General features: G+C 33.9%; 1 protein-coding gene across 1 annotated transcript in view; it reads right to left on the bottom strand.

Moving 5' to 3' along the window:
* Window positions 1-781: 781 nt before the first annotated feature.
* MIS18BP1 (MIS18 binding protein 1) overlaps window positions 782-22,917 on the bottom strand; it is a 36,762-nt gene continuing 14,626 nt past the window's right edge. Inside the window, exons 6-17 of the mRNA XM_081291840.1 lie at window positions 20,497-20,627; window positions 17,340-17,427; window positions 16,469-16,626; window positions 16,143-16,282; window positions 15,137-15,233; window positions 11,904-12,774; window positions 8,916-9,088; window positions 8,075-8,235; window positions 4,816-4,964; window positions 3,379-3,466; window positions 1,617-1,668; window positions 782-1,497 (exon numbers count right to left, since the gene is read on the bottom strand). Of these exons, the coding sequence (XP_081147966.1) occupies window positions 1,394-1,497; window positions 1,617-1,668; window positions 3,379-3,466; window positions 4,816-4,964; window positions 8,075-8,235; window positions 8,916-9,088; window positions 11,904-12,774; window positions 15,137-15,233; window positions 16,143-16,282; window positions 16,469-16,626; window positions 17,340-17,427; window positions 20,497-20,627 (2,212 nt within the window). The 3' untranslated portion in view covers window positions 782-1,393. The remainder of the gene's footprint in view (window positions 1,498-1,616; window positions 1,669-3,378; window positions 3,467-4,815; window positions 4,965-8,074; window positions 8,236-8,915; window positions 9,089-11,903; window positions 12,775-15,136; window positions 15,234-16,142; window positions 16,283-16,468; window positions 16,627-17,339; window positions 17,428-20,496; window positions 20,628-22,917) is intronic.

Raw genomic sequence — 22,917 nt, 5'->3', positions numbered from 1 at the left:
AGACTGGACATAGGGAATATGAGCACTGAGAGTAAGACTTGTGTTCTGGGTCAAGTGTATGCCATTCCAAAATTTTTTGTTATTAGATTTGACTTAATGTTATAAAATACTTTTGTGTCATGGATTTCTTAACTTCTAATATACTACCGTAAATTTAAGCAGCAGAATGTAATGTCAAATATTGGCACCTAACTTGTAAATGGTATTTTTTTAGGGCCACTCTAAAATAAACCTTTTATATCTTTCCTTTCCTTTATTCCATCCTACATCTACTTAGGAAGGGTTGTGGGAATGGAAATAATCATAGTAGTTTAAAGAAGAAGGGTAGTCTAATCATGCTATTTTTAAGTAATCTTTTTAAATTTTTTTTTAGACGTTGATGGGCCTTTATTTTATTCATTTATTTATATGTGGTGCCGAGAGTCGAACCCAGTTGCCTCATGCATGCTAGGGAAGTGCTCTACCACTGAGCCACAACCCCAGCCCCTAAGTAAACTTTTTAGAAATGCTCAAGTAGAAAAATTTCTACTAAGAAACTTAATCAGCACCCTTAACAAAATGTGTATTTGTTTTCTTTCTCTGATCGGTCAATAAAACAAAAATAAAAACAACCTGGAAACAAATACTATAAAGACTAACTTTATTTGAGCAGTTAGGAATGAATGTGTACTATAACCAGAAAGAAAATATTTTTATGTCAAATTCTGAAACATAATGACAGAATTACGCTAAAATGTTATTTCTAAAGAGCTGTAAGTAAAAGAAAGGATGTTTACTATGACATAATATTCATTAACTTGGCTCCTTATAATGGTGGATTTATTAACTTGTATGTCTGCAAATGAAAGCAGGGTGGTAGAATGCAGCAGTATCTGTTCTCTAGTAAAATATTTAAAAATCAATAAATTAAAGTTACATTGGTTTCATAGGGAGATCATGAGAAATGAGAGAAACGTTAAATAGTTTCAACAATGCATAATTTAAACATTAAATTAACTTTGGTGGTGACAAATGCTGCAATTTTTCATGAATTCAGAAGTCATTAATCCAACTTCTTTCATATCCCCACCTCCCCTTTTTAGGGTAGCAAGACTTTAAAAAGTGTTATTTGGGACATGATTTTATTAAATCATTAAAGTAAACAGACTTAGATGCTTATAAGAAACTTAAAACTACATTTTAATATTACAAAACACAAATATATAGCTGTGTAAACAAGCTGCAGCAATGAGGAATATTCGACAGGATATTTTAATACAAACATGAAACCTTTGGGAAAAAAATCCATATTTTCATATGAAGCTACATTACAAAAAAATGCTTATTCACCCAATGGAGATACAAATATACTGTCTGCTTTATGATAAAAATCATTAAATCATTCTCATTTTTACTATTCAGAATCAGAATTTGAAAAATAATCATCTTTCTCTTCTTCATCTGAAGGTTCCATAGCATTAGTTAAAAGTTTTCCAATACCAGATGTGTCTCCTAAGTCTGTAAGGAGATATTTAATAAAAAGGATTAATACATATCCAAGTAATTTTAGTGAAAATTGAAAAAGTGTAAGGAACTAACAAACAACAATTTCAGGATTGTTTAAATAAATAAATTACCTTGGTTAAACAGGGTTTTTCTTGATGGTGGAGTTGAGAAATTAGTTTCAACCTATAAAAGAGTTCACATTTATAGGTAAGTGGTACCTACTTTGATGCCTCCGCAAGCCTAGACAAAATTAAGTATGCTTAATACACAGTATAACAGTTAAAATGCTTGATAGTTATTTGTCAAAAGCCTAATTTTATTTCATTCATCCAGGGCAAAAATCACAACTTGTTCGATGTTGTTTCTGTTGGCAAACATTACTGTAAGAAAACATTACAAACTAATGCTACAATGGCTAAAGGATAGTCTATATGCTTCTAAAAGCCAATATTGAAGTATTTATTTCATTTAAATAATTAAAATCCTTGGCTAGTAAAAATATATTTTATCATAATCAAATAACTGACTATAGTAAAAAAAAAAGTCCATATTTGGAAAACATTATTATCAAAGTATTAGTTCCCCTACCTCAAAGTCTTGGCTTAAAAGGTGGTAACATGCAAAATTTTAAGTGCATTTTCATATACAAGGTTTTTCAAAGTACTAGCTACAATTGGCACTCTTTGTGCACACATATGAGAAGCACTGGATTGGGGAACTTAGCAAGAACCAGTTTACTGGAAAAAAAGACAAATCTTACACTTAACCATTGAGCCACATCCCAGCCCTATTTTGTATTTTATTTAGAGAGGGTCTCATTGAGTTGCTTAGCAACTCACTAAGTTGCTGAGGCTGGCTTTGAACTCATGATCCTCGTAAGCCACTGGAATCACAGGTGTGTGCCACAATGCCTGGTTGAGTCAAATCTTTAGACTCCCATTCATTCCATGGCTTTCTCCCCCTAAGAACTGTGGGACTGTAGAAAGGGAATCTTAAGGATCACTAAGGAGTCTATCTATCTAGTTCATTTATGGAGTTCAAATTTCTTTGAAAGAACAAGAGTCTCCAGACTGATTTTAAAGCAAGGTCCCAGTGAAATACTTACTATTTCCTGTGTATAAGTGAAGGCCAGGAACATGGATGTGATTATGTAATGCCAATATTTAGAGACTCTCAGAGAGGAATTATATTCTAGCCAGTATGCAGCATAAACATTTCAAGTTAAGTTAGGGAAGAAAAGGAGTACTTTTAGGGTATGAATTTCCTGTCCCCATAAATTATTCTGCAAGATTAGCTTTGAGGAAATTTGAGGTGAATTAGCTTTTCTAAAATCTTGCTACTTATGTCTGGTTATCATTAAATAGATGAATCTGAAAACCATCTGAAAATTATTTTAAAGCTGCTTAGAAGCTGATGAAATGTCTTCTATAAAAATCATGATTTAGGGGCTGGGGATGTGGCTCAGGCGGTAGCGTGCTTGCCTGGCATGCGTGCGGCCCGGGTTCGATCCTCAGCACCACATACCAACAAAGATGTTGTGTCCGCCGAGAACTAAGAAATAAATATTAAAAATTCTCTCTCTCTCTCTCTCTCTCTCTCTCTCTCTCTCTCTCCTCTCTCACTCTCTCTTTTTAAAAAAAAAAAAATCATGATTTAATTAGTCTAATTATTCCCTGGTAACTGAATAGACACTCTTTTTACTCATTCTTACCTTGCTCAAATGTTTGATCTACGAGCTTCCATCTGTAATCTTATAGTAGTTATTTAGTTATCATGGCCACATATTAGATTTTAAGTATCTGTAGGGCATGGACTATTATATAGCTATTATAATATGTCACATCTTACAGGGTTCTATAGATAAATGTTGGATAAAATAATAAAAATACTTACCCTTTTTTTCTTAACATTGCCCCAGACAATGCCACCATTACGTTTATGATTTTTTTGCATACGATAAACATACTTATCACAATCATTCCTGTTTAAATACAAAATAATTTCAAGTCAAAATTAACTATAATACTTTTACCTTCAGGCTGAAAAGTAATTGTTAAAATCTAAAATCTATTCAATCTTAAAAAAAAAAAAAGTAGATTTTCACCAGGTGTGTTGGCACACAACTGTTAATCCTAGAAGCTTGAGAAGCTGAGGCAAGGTGGATTTGCAAGTTCAAAGCCAGCCTTGGCAACTTGGGGAGACCCTGTCTCAAAAAAAAAGGTTGGGAATGTGGCTCAGTGGATGGTTCAGAGCCCCTGTGTTCAGTCCCAAGTACCAAAAAAAAAAAAAAAAAAAAAAAAAAAATCAGTAGTTCACTACTGAGAATGTACACCTCTTTAAGGCTATGTCTGGCAATGCATACTCTGTATTTTTATCTTCCAATTATGTTTGGTTTTCAATCAGCTCAGCTTTTATTTCTCCATAATTATATGTTTCTTGTATTCCCCATACCAGTGATGAAGGTTTTGTTTTTTCATTTCTTTTTACCTCATCTCTACTCCAGCTCATTCTCAGAAAATAGGACTGCCCTACAATTTACAGATGAAAACTGAAGCCAAACATAATGGTTGTTTTCAATTCCCTATCTCGCTTCACATGCTCAAGGCCATGGGTTCAATTCTTAGCACAACAACAAAGTTAAGCCAACTTTTAGAGCTGGTGAAGTCAAGAGACAGTGAAGGTTTAGAAAACTCAATTTCTTAAAGTAAAAAAGATTTTAGGATAGAAAATCTATTGGGTATTTACGCTATAAGAAAAAAAGAAGTCCTGTATTATTATAAACGCAGTATAAACAGAAAATATCCTCCCCTTGAAGACCAAACAGAAACAGACTCATATCAGTGTTATCCCACACAGCCTATAAATACTAGCTATTGATGTTTTAATTTAAAAAATTTCCTTTCTCTATGAATTCATGTTGTATAAAATTGGGATCATGCTATATGTTGTTTTATTTGTAGGAAACATTAGGGAAATTATTAGCCTTTGCCTGTGACAAATTGCAGTAAGTTCTTTTGTGAGAACTTATCTTTTCAATGTTTGCAGTAGTTAATACCAGGTGAAATGTATACAATTTTTTCATATGGCTGACTTTATTTATCATTTGTGGCTTCTGGATTTTTGCATCACACTTAGAAAGACCTTCTTCCATACCATCGTCCTACCTTAGCTTCCTGAGTGGCAGGAATTACATGTGTGCATCATGCTTGGCCCATCATTCTTTAAATAATAATTCTTCCCATTACTACATCTTTGTTTCTCAACTCATGAAATATTTAAATGTTCCTTAATAATGCAGAATATTAAAATAGCACATGCAAAATTATTCACCTGTTTATAGAGTTCAGCATGCCAGGAGTGACATGCCGACACTGAGGAGTTTCTGCCAGTGGAAAGATAACAGATGATGGAGTTGTTGGATTTCTGTCCATATTTGGCAGAATATCATCAGCATCTTGACTGTCCTGGAAACTTGGTAACTAGAAAACAAATATTTTCAGCAGGCACACATAAAAATAAATATTTTTTTCGTTATCGTAAGATGATTTTTAGTGAACTGGTGTTTTTCTCCTCATAATTTTCCAAATTAGATAATTAAAAACAGTAGTAGATTGATGCCAGAATCACTAAAGACAAAAGAAATTGTTTGCATGTAAAATGGATTCAGTAACACCTATTTCTAAAGGCTGTGCAGACTAGAAGTATGCAAATGATTTCTGTAGAGTCAGATGGTAAATACTTTAGGATTTATGGCCTACACAGTCTTTGTCCCACCTACTCAAAATGTGTCACTACTATGAAAGCAGATGCACATAATATGCAAACAAATCGGCACCTCTGTGAAACAGATGATAAACTGAATTTGACCAAAAGGCCCACAGCTTGCTGACTTCAGGTGTAGAAAAAACAAAATGAAAATGAACTGTGCTTGGCTCTTAGTAGGGACTCATGCAGTGTTAAAGATCTTTATACTGAAATTGTAGAAAAAGTAGACCGATGCCATGGAAAATGAGCTAATTCACTTTCCATTTCTATCTTTTTAATGTTGTTACTCTTGTATTTAGTCCTAAACATATGTATTTAGAGCATGAAATGATGGTGGGATAACAAAGGGTACAACCTCTATTGGACCATGATATTGTGAAGGGAACATAGTATTGGCTTCAGATGGCACCCTTAAAATGTATCCTATAATTTGTATAAGCAAAAAGGAGGCGAAATAATGTTTTAACTAGATTCTGCAAAGCACTGAGTACTAGTCTTGTTAAATTTTAGATGATTTGAAAACAATATGAAGAAACTGGTAGCTGAAAAAATTAGTTATGATATTATTCAATTCAATTGTCCATATCCACGTATTTGTACATTAATCTTTATATACTTAACATTTAGATTCTAAAATACTCTAGCACTTCATATTTGTACTGTATTTCATTGCTTATGAAAAACATTTACTGTATATTCATTTCCAGGTTTTTGCTATACAGTTAAACTTGGAATGAGTATTTCCAAAGATTTTTTTTTTTAATTTATTTATTTTAGTTATGGGCGGACACAACATCTTTGTTGGTATGTGGTGCTGAGATCGAACCCGGGCCGCACGCATGCCAGGTGAGCGCGCTACCGCTTGAGCCACATCCCCAGCCCCTTTCCAAAGATTTTAAGCTTCTGAATTTCTTAGGATGAATTCTGAAGAATAGAATTTATCTTTATAGCTTTTGTAATATATTACCACAGTATGCTTTTTGAAAGCTATGAATCCATTGATGTATCTACTGATATATGACTGTTAATTAATATCAGACTTCCTTTTGTTAGCAGTGAACATTTTAACTTATTTTTTAAAAAAGACTATAACACAGAAGGTATATAGATATACACATCTATATATCTATACATATTTTATACTTATTTATTTACTTACTTATTTGCTTATTTATTTATTTCTGCATTGCTGGGGACTGAACTGGGCGGCGGGGGTAGGGGGTGGGTGGGGAGGTGGCGCTTTATCACTTAGCCTAGCCCCTTATTTTTTTAAAAATTTGAGACCAGATCTCACTAAGTTTCCCAGGCTGGCCTCAAAACTTGGGATCTTCCTTCCTCAGCCTTCTGAGTTTGCTGGGATTATAGGTGTGTGCCACAGTACCTAGAAAAACAAAACAAAACAAAAATCTACTCAGCTGTTCATTACATTGATCTTTTGCATTTCTTTTTTAGTCTCTACTTCAGTAAATTTTGCTCTGATATTTACTATTATTTTCCTATTAATTTTGGGTTTGGTTTGCTCTTATTTTTCTAGTTTCTTGAGTTATAGTGTTAGACTATTTATTTGGTAGCTTTCTCATTTTCAATATAGGTGCTTATTGCTAATTTTCTCCATAGTATGAATTTTGCTGTATTCCATAGGTTTTGGCATGTTGTGTTTTTATTAGTTTGTTCCAAGAAATTGTTTAATTTACTTTTATATTTCCTCATTGGCCAATGGTAATTCAAGAGTATGTTTAGTTTTCATGTATAATTGCCAAGTTCCTCTTGTTGAATTCTTCGCCACCACTGGTGTGAATTCCACTGTTGGAGGGGTGTAGAGTAGTGCCAGCTTTAGCAATGCTGGCGTATTGAGTATGTATACTTAGCAGAGGCAGTCTGGGATATGCGCTCTCAGGCCTGGTGCTGGAAATGGTATGACAGGTAGCCAATGGGGTAGCTAGTTCTATTGGGAAGTGAAAAGGCAGGGGTGCAGTTCCAGAGGGGAAGTGCCTTGGTATCTTGGGTCCTGGGGGTGTCCTATACTGCTGAGCTTAGCCACCTACTGTAACATAAGGCATTGTGCAGGCCTGCATGGTGCAGTCAATTTCACTCTGGGTCTAATTGTGTTTGTGAGATTGAAGCCCTCTGTCCTAGTACGGCAGAATATCTATAGGGCCTAGGAGATGGGGATATACAGAAGCTTATGGCCCCTAGGGAAGTCTGAATTCCAACTGTGACTGTTCTCAAGATGATGTCAAGCTACAACAGTCTAGACTCTTGGAATGCAGTTTTCCATCCACCTGTTGCTCTGGTCTTCTTTGTGGAGAAGGAGAAGGTGAGCACCCAGAACCTCTTTTTGGTCATCTTGAAATCTCCTTACATTTTAAACATATATGTTTGACTATTTGTTTCCTATTTGGTTTTACAATATTAAGTTTGAACCACTGAGGGGCAGACTCTGGAAACTGGTGAAAATGGCATACAGATTATTTCCTATCCTACTCTTTGGTCATATCTATAAAAGCTATCCATCCTTGGGCTGAAATATTAGTAATGAACACTACCATAAATAAAAATGAAAGATATAAAATATAGTCAATATAAGAAGCTGGGTGTGGTGGCACATACTTCTAATCCCAGTGATTTGGAGGGCAGAAGCAGGAGGATCAAAATTCAAAGCCAGCCTCAGCAACTTAGCAAGACTCTCTTCCAAAATAAAAAATAAAAGGACTAGGGATTCAGTGGTAAAGTGCCCCTGTATTCAATCCCTGGTACCCCCGCCCCCCAAAAAAGGTCAGTATAGGTTAAGAAAACAATGATTTCATATATTTGAGACTCTTACCAATACTCTTTTTTGATTTTGTAAAGGTGTTGTACTGAAAAAATCGTCATGGTCATCTTTTGGCAACTGTTCCAGAAAATCCCTCATTTGTTGTTTCCTTTTAAGAGTTCCCACTTTGGCAGTTATCTTAATATTCTGCTTTTTATCATTCTTTCTCTCACCTTAAGAGTCATCAAGACATTTTGATAAAGATTTAGTTATATATTAACTGCTTTATATAGTTAACAACTTCTATTATTTTAACAAATGATTCTTTCTACATTGACATCTATGCAGTATGATTAGCCTACATAAACTCATTAAACTAAAATTAGGCAAGGTGAGGTTTAAGAGATTGTTACTCTGTGAGAAAGGCTATGTCCCATACCCCTGCTGCTAAATGCCTGATTTAGTTATTTAGCTAAAATGTAAAACCTTAATGAATTATGTCTCTAAATCTTATAGAATTTCTCTCGAATAAAACACCTTTTATTAGCAATCACGGACCTAAGCATGTAATCCTGGGACTATGAAAATTAAATTTATTCTCATCATTTTCTTGTTTGTGAATCACTAGTGAGCCCTAATCAAGCGGCCTCAAATCAAATTAGATAATCAGAATAATAATTTGGGTGCCGAATCTCTGTATCTAATTTATGATTTCCTAGAAAAAATTCAAAGCTACTACTGACAGAAGTAGGTATATAGGATATATATAAAAGTGTTATCCTATATACCTACTAGGTATATAGGATAACACTTTTAAAAAAATGCCTGTAATAAGACTATGGATAAATATATAATATAATTGGTGAGTGATTAGAAGTCTACACTGAGCACTAGGAAAAATTACAAAGGTTACCATTTTGGCCTTTGGGATTGGCTTGCTTTTTCTTAATCACATGTTTCTGGGGTCCTTTTCCTCGAGGATCTTCCAGGTATTTCTTCTGGCATTCCTTAGCAGTTCGAGAACCTACTGCCTTAGCTACATCTGACCAGAAACCAGGTTTGTACTTTGGTAGAGATGCAAAAGCACTGTGGAAGACCAAAACCAGTTAAACAAGAAGAAAGTCAAAGGCTGGGGATGTGGCTCAAGTGGTAGCATGCTCGCCTGCCATCCGTGCGGCCCGGGTTCGATCCTCAGCACCACATACAAAGATGTTGTGTCTGCCGAAAACTTAAAAAAATAAATAAATAAATTTTCCCCCCCAAAGTTCATCTAATCAATGATTTGGGAAAACTTTGGCATAAATGACTCCTATATACTGTTTTGTAAATCTTATTAATGCTGACTATGCCACAAGATAAACCTTTTTTTGTTGTTTTTATTTTGGTGGTATTAGAGATTGAACCTGGGGTTGTTCTATTACCTAACTATATTCGCAGGCCCGTCCCCTATAAAAGTCTTATGCTTAGTTTCATTCCACTGTAATTTGAAGAACTTCGTATTTTAGAACAAAATGCCCTTTTAATTGAGGGAACCAAAATTTGAAAAAAAAAAAAAAAAAGTAGAAACATAAGGTAATTCCTAACTCATTCTAAAAGTTCCTTTGTAAATTTGTTTAGAACCTGGTATACATATTACCTCCCACAATAAAAAGACTTTATATATTGTACTTAGGCTGACCATTCAGGCAGAAAATTTATCTTATTTATCTCACCAATTAGTTTAAAAATGGTGTAGGATGAGTATCCCTTATCCAAAATGTTTGGGATAGGATCAGAAGTGCTTCAGATTTTCACTGTCTTTGAAGACTTTGGAGTATTTGTATGTAATGAGGATGGAACCCAAGTCTGAACGTGAAATTTGTTTTATAAACCACATATATACATATAAAACCAAAGTAGTAATTATTGTTTTTTAAATATATGTATATTTTTAGTTGTAACTGGACAATAGCTTCATTTTATTTATTTATTTTTATGGGGTGCTGAGGATCTAACCCAGAGCCTCGCACATGCTAGGTAAGCGCTCTACCACTGAGCCACAACCCCAGCCCCAGTAATCATTATTTTTTGGAAATGTTAGGTTTTTGAGCCCAGGGCCTCCTATATGCTAGGCAAGCATTCCACCACTGAGCTATATCCCTTGCCTGAAGGTAATTTTGTACAACATTTTTAGTGTGCTTGTGTTTTGACTATGATCAATCATGTAAGATTAGGTATGGAATTTCCCACTTGTAGCATTTGTCAGCACTCAACAAGTTTTAGATTTTGGAACATTTCAGATTAGGGATGCTAGTGTTATAGCAACTATATCATGTCTTTACTTCAAATATTGTTTCTTTGACAAAATTTGCAGCAGCCCTCTATCTCTGTGGTTCCACCTCTGTAGATTTGACTAAAATATTCAGGAAAAAAAATCTGAATGTGTACAGACATGATCAGAATATTCAGGAAAAATAAAATACATCTCTACTGAACACATACACTTTTTTCTTCTCATTCTTTATCCCGAGGGGTCGTGGAACCAATCCTTATGGGCATGAGATTTTAAAGAAATAATGACAAAGAATTTAAACCTAGCTTTGGAAGAATTACATTTCCAGAAGTTGAAATGGGCAGGCAAAGTGGTTAGAGGATTTGGGAAGTCTGTTTTATCAATGGAAAATAAACCTTTCAACCTTAATTGTATTAAGTCAAACCTTATAAAGTGATATCCAGGCAACATTAAATACAAGAATTCAGGGCCAGATAGATAGATTTGAAAATCACTATATTAAAAAGAGAGTTGGAATTTGAGAGGACATAAGATCACTAAGGGGGATACCATATCACAAAAGCAGCCTAGAATAAGAATCTGAAGAGTAAGAAGGAAAATTACCTTCTCTGTCTGAAAATAAGCAGAGGCCATGCATGGAAGTGCATACCTATAATCCAAGCAACTCGGGAGGCCGAGGCAGGAGGACTGCAAATTTGAGTCCAGCCTCAGCTGGACCTAAACTTAGTAAGACCCTATCTCAAAAATAAAAAAGGGTTGGTGATGTAGCTCAGTGGTAAAGCACCCCTGGGTTCAATCCCCAGGGATAATGAATAAGTAAATTAGTGAATAAAATAAGTTAGAGGAGGAATATTCAGGAATTGGAAGAGTACAATGCCATGGAAGTGCCTAAGGAAAAATATTTCAAGAAAGCAGATTTGACCAAATGTTATAAGGTTGGAGGGATACAAAGGAAACAGAATGGGCTGGGGATGTGGCTCAAGCAGTAGCGTGCTCGCCTGGCATGCGTGCAGCCTGGGTTCGATCCTCAGCACCACATACAAAGATGTTGTGTTCGCCGAAAACTAGAAAATAAACATTAAAAAATCCCCCCCCTTTAAAAAACAAACAAACAAACAACAACAACAAAAAAAAAAAACCAAAGGAAACAGAATGTTCCCGTTATCCTTCTCTCCTTTAATCAATCACTTTTTCCTTTTTTCCACTAGATCATTTCCATCAGCATACCATTATACCCTGGCATCAGCCATCTTACAAATAAGCAGGTTAGCAACCAAATAGCTTCCCTTATCTTCACACTTGCTTTTGGTCCCAAATTTTTCTATTCCCCATCATTGCCAAATTTCTTGGGTTGTCCATCTAGGTTGTCTTTATGTCTTTACCCTCCTATTCATTCTTGATTACTCAGTTACCTGGTTTCTGTACTACCACATTACCCAAACTGTGAAATTTATGTAGACAAATCCAATTCTTATCATACCTGAATTACCAGCAACAGACACAACAGATCAATTTCACTCTGTTGAAAACTCACTATTGGCATCTTAAAGTAATAATGGTTACAAGTCACTAAAGCAGCCCCTTACTGATGTATTTTATGTCTTTAACACTTGTGTAGCCACTACTTACCAATGAAGTTTCTCTGATTCCTTTTCATTCCATTCATCATCCAGAATTAACGAAGGTAAACATTCTAAGGGATGCCTGTTAGTTTCATCGGATCCCATTCCCTCAATAATTGGAAGCTTATTCCTAACACCGGATTTCAGAAGTGTTTCTTTAGCAGAAGATTTAGCTTTCTTTTGTTTAATATGAAATTCATTTTCACTTTCCTCAGTTTCAGATTCTGAAATCACTGAGATAGTCCTTGTGGAATTTCTTGTGCTTTTTCTCAGCTGAACCATTGTTTCTTTGGTATTTCTTGCTCTGGTTTTCTCGACCTCTACTTTCCTTCTAATTTCCTTTTTTATTTTACTCTCTTCACTTGACAAATTCAGTGATGATTGATGATTGTAAAAACACATAGCTTCTTGATTTTCAGATTCCTTCAATTTTGATAGTGACCCGGCATTTTTCTTAAAGTCATAGGTGACCATTTGTTCATTTTTAGGGCTAGGCGTTTTTATTTTCTGGTTGACAGTGAGTAAAAGACATTCACCACAATTTTCCTTGTTTTCACTATTATGACGCTCACTACACTCAAATGTATTTTCCAGAGTCTCAGTGGATATACTCATGGGACTTACAGTTTTGTTTAAGTCTGACTTGTAAGTTTCTTCTTGATGCTTTGGCACTGCAGAATTTGTTATTGCTTTAATAGTTCCAAAGGACAGATTATACTTCATGCATCTTTGCTTTATCAATGTTTTAGTTTTCAGTGGTGTTACTAAAACATAAGCTTTCTTCTGCTTGACAGCCATGGATTTTCTTTCTTTATCTAAGAAAAACTGTTCTCTTGAGGTTAGAATATCAATGGGTACATCCAACTCTTCAGTTCTCTCTTTAATTTCACAAGACAAAAACAGAAACAAAAATCTCAAATTAGGTCTGAATAAATTTTAGTATAGAAAAAAATTTTAACATAAAATATACAATATTTTTTACCAAGTTCCATTGTATATCCTACTGTCCTATTAATCTTCCTGAAGCACAGGTAAATTTAAATCATTCCTCTTTCAATTTAAGCATACCAGATTATTTATACAAACCTACCAATGACTTCTCAGTCTACTGGTACACATACAAGCTCCTCTGAGAGGCCTTCAATAAAGTTCCAGTCTTTCACTGTCCTCAAATCTGAACCATATTCTATCAGACCATTGGCTATTTCTCGCATCTGCTTGGTTCTTGGCTTTAATGCTTTTCACTCTACATGTAAAGTTTCCTCACTCTTCTTTAAACCAAATTAATACCTGTTTTGGTTTTATTCTCTAACCCAGTTAATCTACAAACTTTCTTTTGAATGAAAGCTATTCTTTTAAGCTTCCAGCATATACTTAAAGTCATGCTATGTTTGAAAATGAGTCCTGCATTATAATTTTCTTTTAATTAGACTGGGAAAAAAAATTAATGATAAGAACTTTATTTTCATGTTCAGACATTTTTGCTATTGTTAGTACCAATGTGTATGTATACTGTAGACACTAAACAAATATTTGTTACATTAACTCTCTGGACTAAAATATTTAGAAGATATTAAGAAAACCACTAAGGTCACTAAACCTGACTAGACATGTAAAATATGAAATAATAGTTGTGCTAGTTAAGGATGGAATTAGGAGAACATGGAACTCTAATCTTTATAGCTCTACCTCAACCCTGAAGGTAGTCAGAGACAAACCTTCACTGAATCTCTGCCAACTCCATGAATTATCATGGGAAAGTAACCAAAATTAAATAACCGAAAATTCTTTACCACATCATGTCACTAAAGAAAATATGTTGAGTGCAGTGCTCTAATTTGAAACTTGAGAAACCAGAAGCTAAACTAAGTGAAATTTGAAATTTAAATTTCCCATTATAATTATAAATACATATAAATTTCAAATCAGCATACCAATCATAAAACAACAGACTATACATTTTATATGCTACTGTTTACAAGATCAACAACAAAATGAAAGACTAATACATAATACTGAATCTGTGGGCTGGGGTTGTAGCTCAGTGGTAGAGCACTTGCCTCACATGTGAAAGACACTGGGTTTGATCCTTAGCACCACATAAAAATAAATGCATAAATAAAGATGCGGTGTCCATCTACAACTAAAAAAAATTTAAAATAATAATAATATTGAATATGGGAAGAAAAGCCTCTAAAATATAATTTGTGAAGAAGTAGTACTAATTCAAACTAACCCAAAAAACTTCTAAGATTTTTCACTGGCATCATAGATCTTCAAATCATGAAGAAATTATTTTCTCCTAATTCCTCATATAATTCAAGTGTTCAACTGAAAATTGGAAAATTTTGAAATTATAATTTTGAAAAAAACATTTCTATTCAGAATATTTTAAATCATTTTATTAAATAATCTTGACAAAGATTCTGCCTATTTTGAATACTTTAACCTAATATGTATGAACTTGGCAATCTAAGCAGTATTGCTTTCCTCACCACATTTATAAATGTTCTTCATTTTCATATACAGGAATAAAAAAACATAAAAAGAAAAAAAATGCTATTAGGCTGATGGATTTAAATAAATGTTCAATTTTGAACTCAATAATATTTAGAGAAAGGCTCTTTAAATTTTGATACATAGGATTTTAATTAAATCACTCTAAAAAATGCATACAACACAAAACTAATTTATAGTATTCAATTAATGAAAGGATTCATTCTTTGAACATTTCTATAAGTATACTTAATATTATGTATAATTTTGTAATCTAAATAAAATTATTTAGTACCAAGACTTGAGAAGGTAGGCCTGTGCATAACGTCGTATTTAAAGTAACTGATTATTTTATTATATAAATCATTTCATGTAAAAAAAAATGTAAAGCCATTAAAACAGTTTATTGTTTTCTTTTTCTTTTTTTAAAAATAACTTTATTTTACATTTATTTGGTGCTGAGGATAGAACCCAGTGCCTTGGGAATGCTAGGCAAGCACTCTACTACTGAGCCACAACCCCAGCCCCCAGTTTATTGTTTTCAATTAAAAAATTTTGGGGCTGGGTTGTGGCTCAGCGGTGGAGCACCTGCCTAGCACGTGCAAAGCCCTGGGTTTGATCCTCAGCATCACAAAACACTAAACAAACAAATTTTTTAAAAAATTTTATAAGATCACGTTTAACATATTAAAAACATTTTAACAGTAGCTTCTTATAATTACAAAATCATTAAAAATATATTACCTTGCTTCTGATTTTTAATTATCCTTTTATTTATCTCTTCACAATTTTTATGTTTCTTTGAAGACAATTTTTTATATTTTTTATTTCCAATCAATTCCTTCAAAAAAAGGAGATAATTTGCTTTTATTTCAACAACTACCATTTAAACAGGATTTTAAGCATATTTTTTTGGGGGAGGGGGGTACCAGGGATTGAACTCAGAGGGTGTTTAACCACTGAGCCAATCCCCAAGCCTTTTTGTTTTTTATTTTGAGATAGGATCTCACTAAATTGCTTAGGGCCTAGATAAGTTGCTGAGGCAGGCCTCAAACTTGAGATCCTCCTGCCTTAGCCTCCCAAGTCACTGGGATTATAGGCATGCACCTCCACACCCAGCTCTAAATTTCACTTTTCAACTAAAGACTGGGGAAAATAAATATCAATACATTTACCTAGAGTTCCAAAGTTAATGAAAAATTATGAGAATTATAGCAAAGTCACAATAAAAACAATATTAAAAGAGCTTTTCAAAATGGATTCAGGAGGCTTTCAAGTGAAGACTTGTACAAGAAGATTCCAACTATGACCTAGGATTGTGGATTTTGGTTGCCTTCTGACTTCAGGCAGCTAGAATGGATAATTACACTGTGCCCAGAGAGTTAAGTTAGTGGATTCTTATTTTACAGATATTTTTACTACATATATATGTTTTTTTTTTTCTTTTTTCTCTTGGTTACATGGCCCTACTGCTAGTACCTGTTCAACACTAAAAGCAGTTTCTTCACAAAAAAAATTTGTTATTGTCTTATAGTAGATTAACACCATTTGTCCAATATAAGTTCTCACTTTTCCCAGCCTTCTATGGAACACATTTTTTAAGATCCAAATAAAGTCCCTTTTACTTTTAGTTTCTGAGGTTGGACTGACCCACAAAACTGATACTGGTACTTACAACACTTGTGTCTTTTAAACCTTTTCAAGTACAACATTACCCCTCTAAACAAGCAGTGTACAGTAAATAACTTACCTGCTTAGAAAAGTAAGATCCTCCTCTATTTTGACTAGTATTATTTACTTGGTCAATTGGTGGTTTATTTTGGCAATTATTATAGCCATTGTTTATTTCTGTAGGTCCTGGCGATCCACTACACTTAATATTCTTCATTTCTGTAAGTACAATAATGGACAGTTCAATAAAGAGCCTAAAAAAACTTACTTAGAAAGGGCTATAAATTAATGTTCATACTTTTTTGTTGGTGGTGGTGCATATAAGGCAGACTATTATAGTTTGGCAAAAGGATGAAACAGAAGTTTGTCAGCTACCTCTAAACCAAGAGAAAAGACCAAACGTACCCAAATTATCACAATCAAGGTCATAAGTGGTGCTGGCCTTTTGGACGACATATGTTTGGTTTTCTTCTGCATCATTTTTCTTTGATTTTCGTATGTCAGAGTCAAACCCTGCAGTTTTCTGTTCTTCTCTGGCCTCTTCCCTGTTCTTTTCATTAGCCCTAAAGACAATTATATTATTTTTTTCTCTAATATTATTTCTCAAAAAACAACTAAACCTAAAAATAAAGGAAACCCCTCAGATAAAGTTCCCCTCCCCCAGCTAACTGTACTTTTTAATGTTACATTTTGATTTTTTTCCAGATTTCCATCCCTATTCCACAAAGAACTCAGGTTCAACATATTGAATCAGAGGATTCATAAAAACATAACTGATTCCTACTGTATGCTCTTAATTCCTACTTAAGCAGAAAACTTAATGGGGCAAGTCCTGCCAATTGACTGTTTTGTAAATAAAGTTCATTGAAACACAGACAGGTTAATTCATTTTCATACAACCTATGGTTACTTTTCTGCCAAGGTAGAGTTTCTGGAACAGACACAACATATTCACAGAAATACTTACCATCTGGTCCCTTACAGAAAAAACTGCTAGTCCCTATAAGTTATTTGTACTATGATTAACTTTAAGCTCTGTATCCCCTATGGGCTCCTTAAGGACAAGAATTATTTAAACTCTTTATTTTTTTCAATGCTAACTACAGTGTCTGTTAAGTAGCTGACAGTGAATAACTACTGAGAATTAATGAAAAGAAAAAAGGTATTAAACAGCATTATGTCCTTCAAAGGGTAGGTGAATGAAGAATATTTCTAGAAATATGCTGAAAGTTTTATTTCCCTTTTAGATTTATTCAACATGGCAGAAATACTTTACCTTAATTGCTCTAGAAAATTATCAATGTATTCTTTCCAATTTTCTGGAAATCCAAACATAAATTTCCTTATGAGATAATATGGATATCCTGTTTAAGGACAAATGACAAAAACAATTATCTAAAAGCCTAGAATTTTAAAGAGATATCATTAATTTACTAAATCAGTCAAGAAGCATGTACTTTTGTTTATTATGTGCAGCATTTTTAGTGAGGATTCAGCAGTTAATAAGGTAAATAAAAATCTCTGACCTCGTAGAACTGGTCTTCTAGTATATACAGTTAAGCACACTAACAAGTAAAATGTCCTGTTTGCTAGATGTTCTGCAGGGAAGGGGGATAAAGATGTTCATGGGAGAACAGCAATTTTAAAAATGGATAGTCAGGGAAGACCTCACTGAAATGCTAAGCAAAAGTCCTAAAGAATTAGAGGGAATGATCCATGTAGCAATGTGGAATTAGAATGTAAGAAGGGCAGAGAAAAGTAAAAAGCCATGAGGCAAGAGGATACCTGGTCTGACTGTGAAATAATAAAATCAGTGTAGTTGCTAGGGTTGTGGCTCAGTGGAATAGAGCCTAGCATGTATGAGGCCCTGGGTTCAATCCTCAGCACCACATAAAGGTAAATAAATAAAGGATTGTGTCCATCTACAACTAAAAGATAAATACTTAAAAAATAAAAAAATCAGTGTAGTTCCAGTGATGTGAGGGGTTAGTATTAGAAGGTTACACAAATGGATAACAGATGCAGTGCACAGGAGATTATAATTTGAAGTTTTGTGGTCATTTTATGGACCTGGATATTTATTTAGGGCAAGATGGGCAGCTATGGAAAGATTTTGAGCAAAGAAACTACAAGATCTGACTTACTTTAATAGAACTGTATTAGCTGCTATTCTGAGAAAAGTCTGGGTAAGTGAGTGGAAAAAGAAGGAGACTAATTAAGAGAGACTAATTAAGAGACAATTATTATATTAATTGAGACAAAAGGCTGGGTGTGGTGGTACACACCTATAATCCAGTGACTTAGGAAGCTAAGATACAAGGATTGCAAGTACAAGACCCGTCTCAGAACTTAGCGAGGATCTAAACAATCTAGTGAGAACCCTTGGATTCAATCCCAGTATTAAACAAACAAAAAACTGAAACAAAATATGAGGTAGGTCTAGATTACAGTGGTGCAATAGAGATCAGTGTTTTAAAGGTGTTTTGGGAGATACTGCCAACAAGTTGTACTGATAAACTAGACGTGGGTATGAGAGAAACTAAAAGGTTTAAAAATGCCTCTAAGGAGGTAGGCATGATGGCATATGTCTATAATCCCAGTGACTCAGGAGGCTGAAATGGAAGGATTGCAGGTTCAAGTCAGCTTCAGTAACTCAGATAGACCCCATCTCAAAACAACAAAAAAAAAAAAAAATTAAAAAGTGCCAGAGATATAGCTCAGTACTATAGTACCCCAGGGTTGAATCCCTAGTTCTCTGCCATCCCAAAATGTCTCTAAGGATTTAGGCTATTCAGTAGAAGCATGGAAAAGTGGGGAAGAGTATTGGCCAAGCAGATTTAAGGAAGATCAGATATTAAATCTGAGATAATTATAAACATCTCAATGGAGATGTCAAATAGATAGAAAATGAACTGGATACTTAGAGGAGGTCTTGGTTTGAAAAATAACATTGGGGGTTGGGGTTGTAGCTCAGTGGTAGAGCACCTGCATGTATGTGTGATTCAATTCTCAGCACTGAATATAAATAAAATAAGAGCCCATTGACAACTAAAAAAAAAAATTATTATAACATTGGCATTTGGCACTTCAAACCTAAAACGATTCAGCACATAAATGAGTGTACAAAGAGCCCTAAGTTACCCCATTACTTGGAGGTAAAGAAGAGAGAAATACACAAATAAATTAAAAAAAAAAAACAGGCAGTGAAGAAGCATGAAAATTGAGATATGGTATTCCAGAAGTCAAATTTAAAAAGTATCTCAAGGGGGCTGGGGATGTGGCTCAAGCGGTAGCGCGCTCGCCTGGCATGCGTGCGGCCGGGTTTGATCCTCAGCACCACATACCAACAAAGATATTGTGTCCGCCAAATACTAAAAAAATAAATAATTTATTTAAAAAAAAAAAGTATCTCAAGGAAGTAGGTAGATTAAATCCAGTATAAGTGTGTACTGGATCTATCAATGTAGAGGCCACTGGTGACTTTCATATAGGATGTTTCGCTTAAGAAATGGGGGTTAAGGCATGATTAAAGAGAATTCTAGAAAAAAGGAGGAGAGAACTCAAGAAAAATCTGATGTAGTAAATCTTCTGAGAGTTATTTTTATGTAAATGAGAGCAGTGGCTGAAAGAGGTATGCTTAAAAGAGCAATGTTTTGCTTTTGAAACAGGAGAAGAGAAAATTACTGGAGTGATGTCCTCAAGTAAAAGAAGAAAAATGGAGCTAGTATTTAAATGGAAAGACTAATACATAGGAACATGGATAGTACATTCACAATGAAAGCAGGTATGGATGTAAACAGGTAAGTAAATGCAGTGGGGAAATTCTCTTCTGAATGTTCCTATTGTTCAGGTACTCCCCTCTCCTTCTATCCTCTTTACCTGAGAATGTATGAGGGAGAAGGGAGTGGAGATTTAAAAAAACGTGAAATAGTAATCAGGAAGGATGGGAAAGTAAATAAATTAGGGAAATATAGTAGGTTGCCAAGCATCACCAGGGGACCACTAAAGAACTGGACTATAACTTGTTGCTGGTAATCAAAAATTTAAAGTAGAATATTTGGGTATGTTTTTTGACTTACATTCGGCTGTATGCAAGGAATATGCAAATTAGATTATACCCGGAGAGGGTTATGTCATCGAGGTTTAATAGAGACAGAAACCAAGGAGCTCAATTATATTCTTATAAAGCAGTTCCTTATAAATAGGAAATTTTGAATTTTTAAATCACAAAAACTTAAACTGTAACAATTATGAAATTCAAGAAAATGATTTTGTAAAATTCTTATGTAAATTTTACAAAATCTAATCAATTGCTTTAATTTATTCATAATTTTAAAAAAGCACATATACACACATATATATTACTATTATAAACATGGTTAATTGCTTCACTTACTAAAATAACTTATCAATTAACAATAATACTTATTTACCTGCTTCTTTCATGGAAATCTTGTCTATCAATCCTTTTAATATATAAATGTTGCCTGATACAGTCCTAAGTTCATTGTGCTTAATCCGCTCTATAATTACATTACTGTGCCAATATATGTTAGTCATGTCTCTAAAAACAAAAAACAAAAAAAAACAAAAAAACTTAGTGAAGGCCAAATTAGTCCCATTTTATCAGGAGTCACAAAGTACATATATACGTCTACATTCTAGCTACAGTAACAATACCAATATTGTTAATATTTGAGTGACAAACACTACAGTAGAACTTAACTGCTTCACTAATGTGGTCCTCAGAGTATGTGCTAAGAAACTTACTGTGGCTAAACCATGTCCCTGATATAAAATACATCATTAGGATGGAGGCAGAGCTTTCTCTATCTTGTGCTGGCAATATTTGCAACTTCAGCTTAACTGATACTAAGCTTCCAAAGAACATTTTCTGTGACCCTTTCCCTCAGATTTTAATGTTTCGAATTTTGTGCAGAAATGTAGTTTTTTTTTTTTTTTTAAAAAAGATGTGGTCTTGCTATGTTGTCTAGGCTATCCTGAACTGGTGATCCTCCTCCTTGGTCTTCCAAGTAGCTAGGATTATTATAGAAACATAATTAAATTTTACAAAATCTAATCAATTGCTTTAGTTTTATTCATAATAAACTATGAATCACAACAAAAACAGATCAGAACCATCTAATCTTCTGTGTATGTGTGTGTTTTCCCACAGTACATAGCCAGATGTTTTTATCTTCCATTTTGGAAAAGTACTAAAAAGAAATGTCAGTTTGGAAAAAACAAACTATAGTAGCAAATCACTGGCCCATAAATCTGCATATTCTTTAAATAAGCTAAGAATAATATGATATGTCAAGAGCTTTGTAATGTTGTGAACAACCAATTTAAAAAAAAGAGAAAAAAATAAGCTAAGAATAAATGTAAAACAGAAAAAATTAAGATATGTTAGATGAATACTGAACATTCTCACTCATTAGATAATAACATGCTATTTACAAACATAATAAGGAAGTTATTTTAACTCAGCCAATGGGATAAAACTCATATATTATACTTAAATACACTATTCTCTCCTTGCATTCTTTTTTGCTTTATTTAACATTTAAACGATACTCTAAAAGCACTCTTCTTTTGTATTACAAATATTAACTCACTTAATTCTTAAATCGATCTACAGGGCTGGGTGTGATGGCTCACACCTGTAATCCCAGAAACTTTGGAGGCTGAGGCAGGAGGATAGTATGTTCAAGGCTAGCCGGGGCAACACAGCAAGACCACATCTTAAAAATAAAAATGAAATGACAGTAAGAGCCTGTCTCAAAATAAAAAATGAAAAGGGCTAGGGATATATCTCAGTGGTAGAGTGCCCCTAGGGTACAGTCTCTGTACTGCAAAAAAAAGTATGTAATACTATATACTTATTGTACAGATAAAGAAATTTGAGCCTGAAAGAGGGTAAATAAATAACCCAAGTCATTCTGGTGTAAGCATGAATAATAGAATTCCTAAAGACAATCTATACTACATCTTGGATATTAAGAAAATGGGCACAAGGCAAGCAAAGTGAATAACACATACTTTATAAACTTCCATGTACAAACCTTAAATACTGAAATCCTATACTATTTTATTACAAAATTTGTTTTACCACCAAGAATAGGTTTTGAAAATAAAAATTGGTGCTGACAGAGTGGCAGAATTAGGCAAAGCCCACGTACCTAGATGAATCTATTATTTTAGGGTGAACCAGAAAGCGACAATTACTTAATATGTAGCTAGATGGCAAAGTTTTCAATAATTTAAATTTATTTTCTGGATCAGTAATTTATATCTGGTTGTCCCAATTTAGATTTGAGAATCTGGACTAAAATGCCAAGTAGTAAATATTAAGTGATCATACATAATTAGCAGATAATACCAGTCTACTTATTAGCACCTCAGAAAAAAAAAATAAAGCACCATATAAAATTGAGCTCTCACTATTTAAAGAACAATTGGAGAAAACAGGCAAAAACTAAGAAAGCTGGTAGCAATCAATATGGTGAGTATCTGCATAACCATTGTACATTTTTGCCTTTATAACCTTATGACAAAGTTTTTATAGCTTTATAGAAAGATACTATTTCTCTTACTTTTTTTTTTTTTTTTTGTACTGGGGATTGAACTCAAGGATGCTTTGTCACTAAGTTATATTGGTTCTAAATTGCTGAAGTTGGCCTGGAACTTGCAATCCTCCTGCATCAACCTCCCAAATCACTGGGATTACAGGCATGTATCACTGTGCTTGGTTTCACTATTATTTATTTATTTAAAATAATTTTTAAGTTGCAAATGGGTCTTTTATTTATTTATATGCGGTGCTGAGGATTGAACCCAGGGCCTCACACATG

Source organism: Spermophilus citellus (genome assembly GCF_964194105.1).
Source record: "Spermophilus citellus genome assembly, chromosome: 4".
NCBI lineage: Eukaryota > Metazoa > Chordata > Mammalia > Rodentia > Sciuridae > Spermophilus > Spermophilus citellus.
The sequence above is the reverse complement of the archived record's forward strand: the minus strand, read 5'-3'. Positions and strand labels throughout refer to the sequence as shown.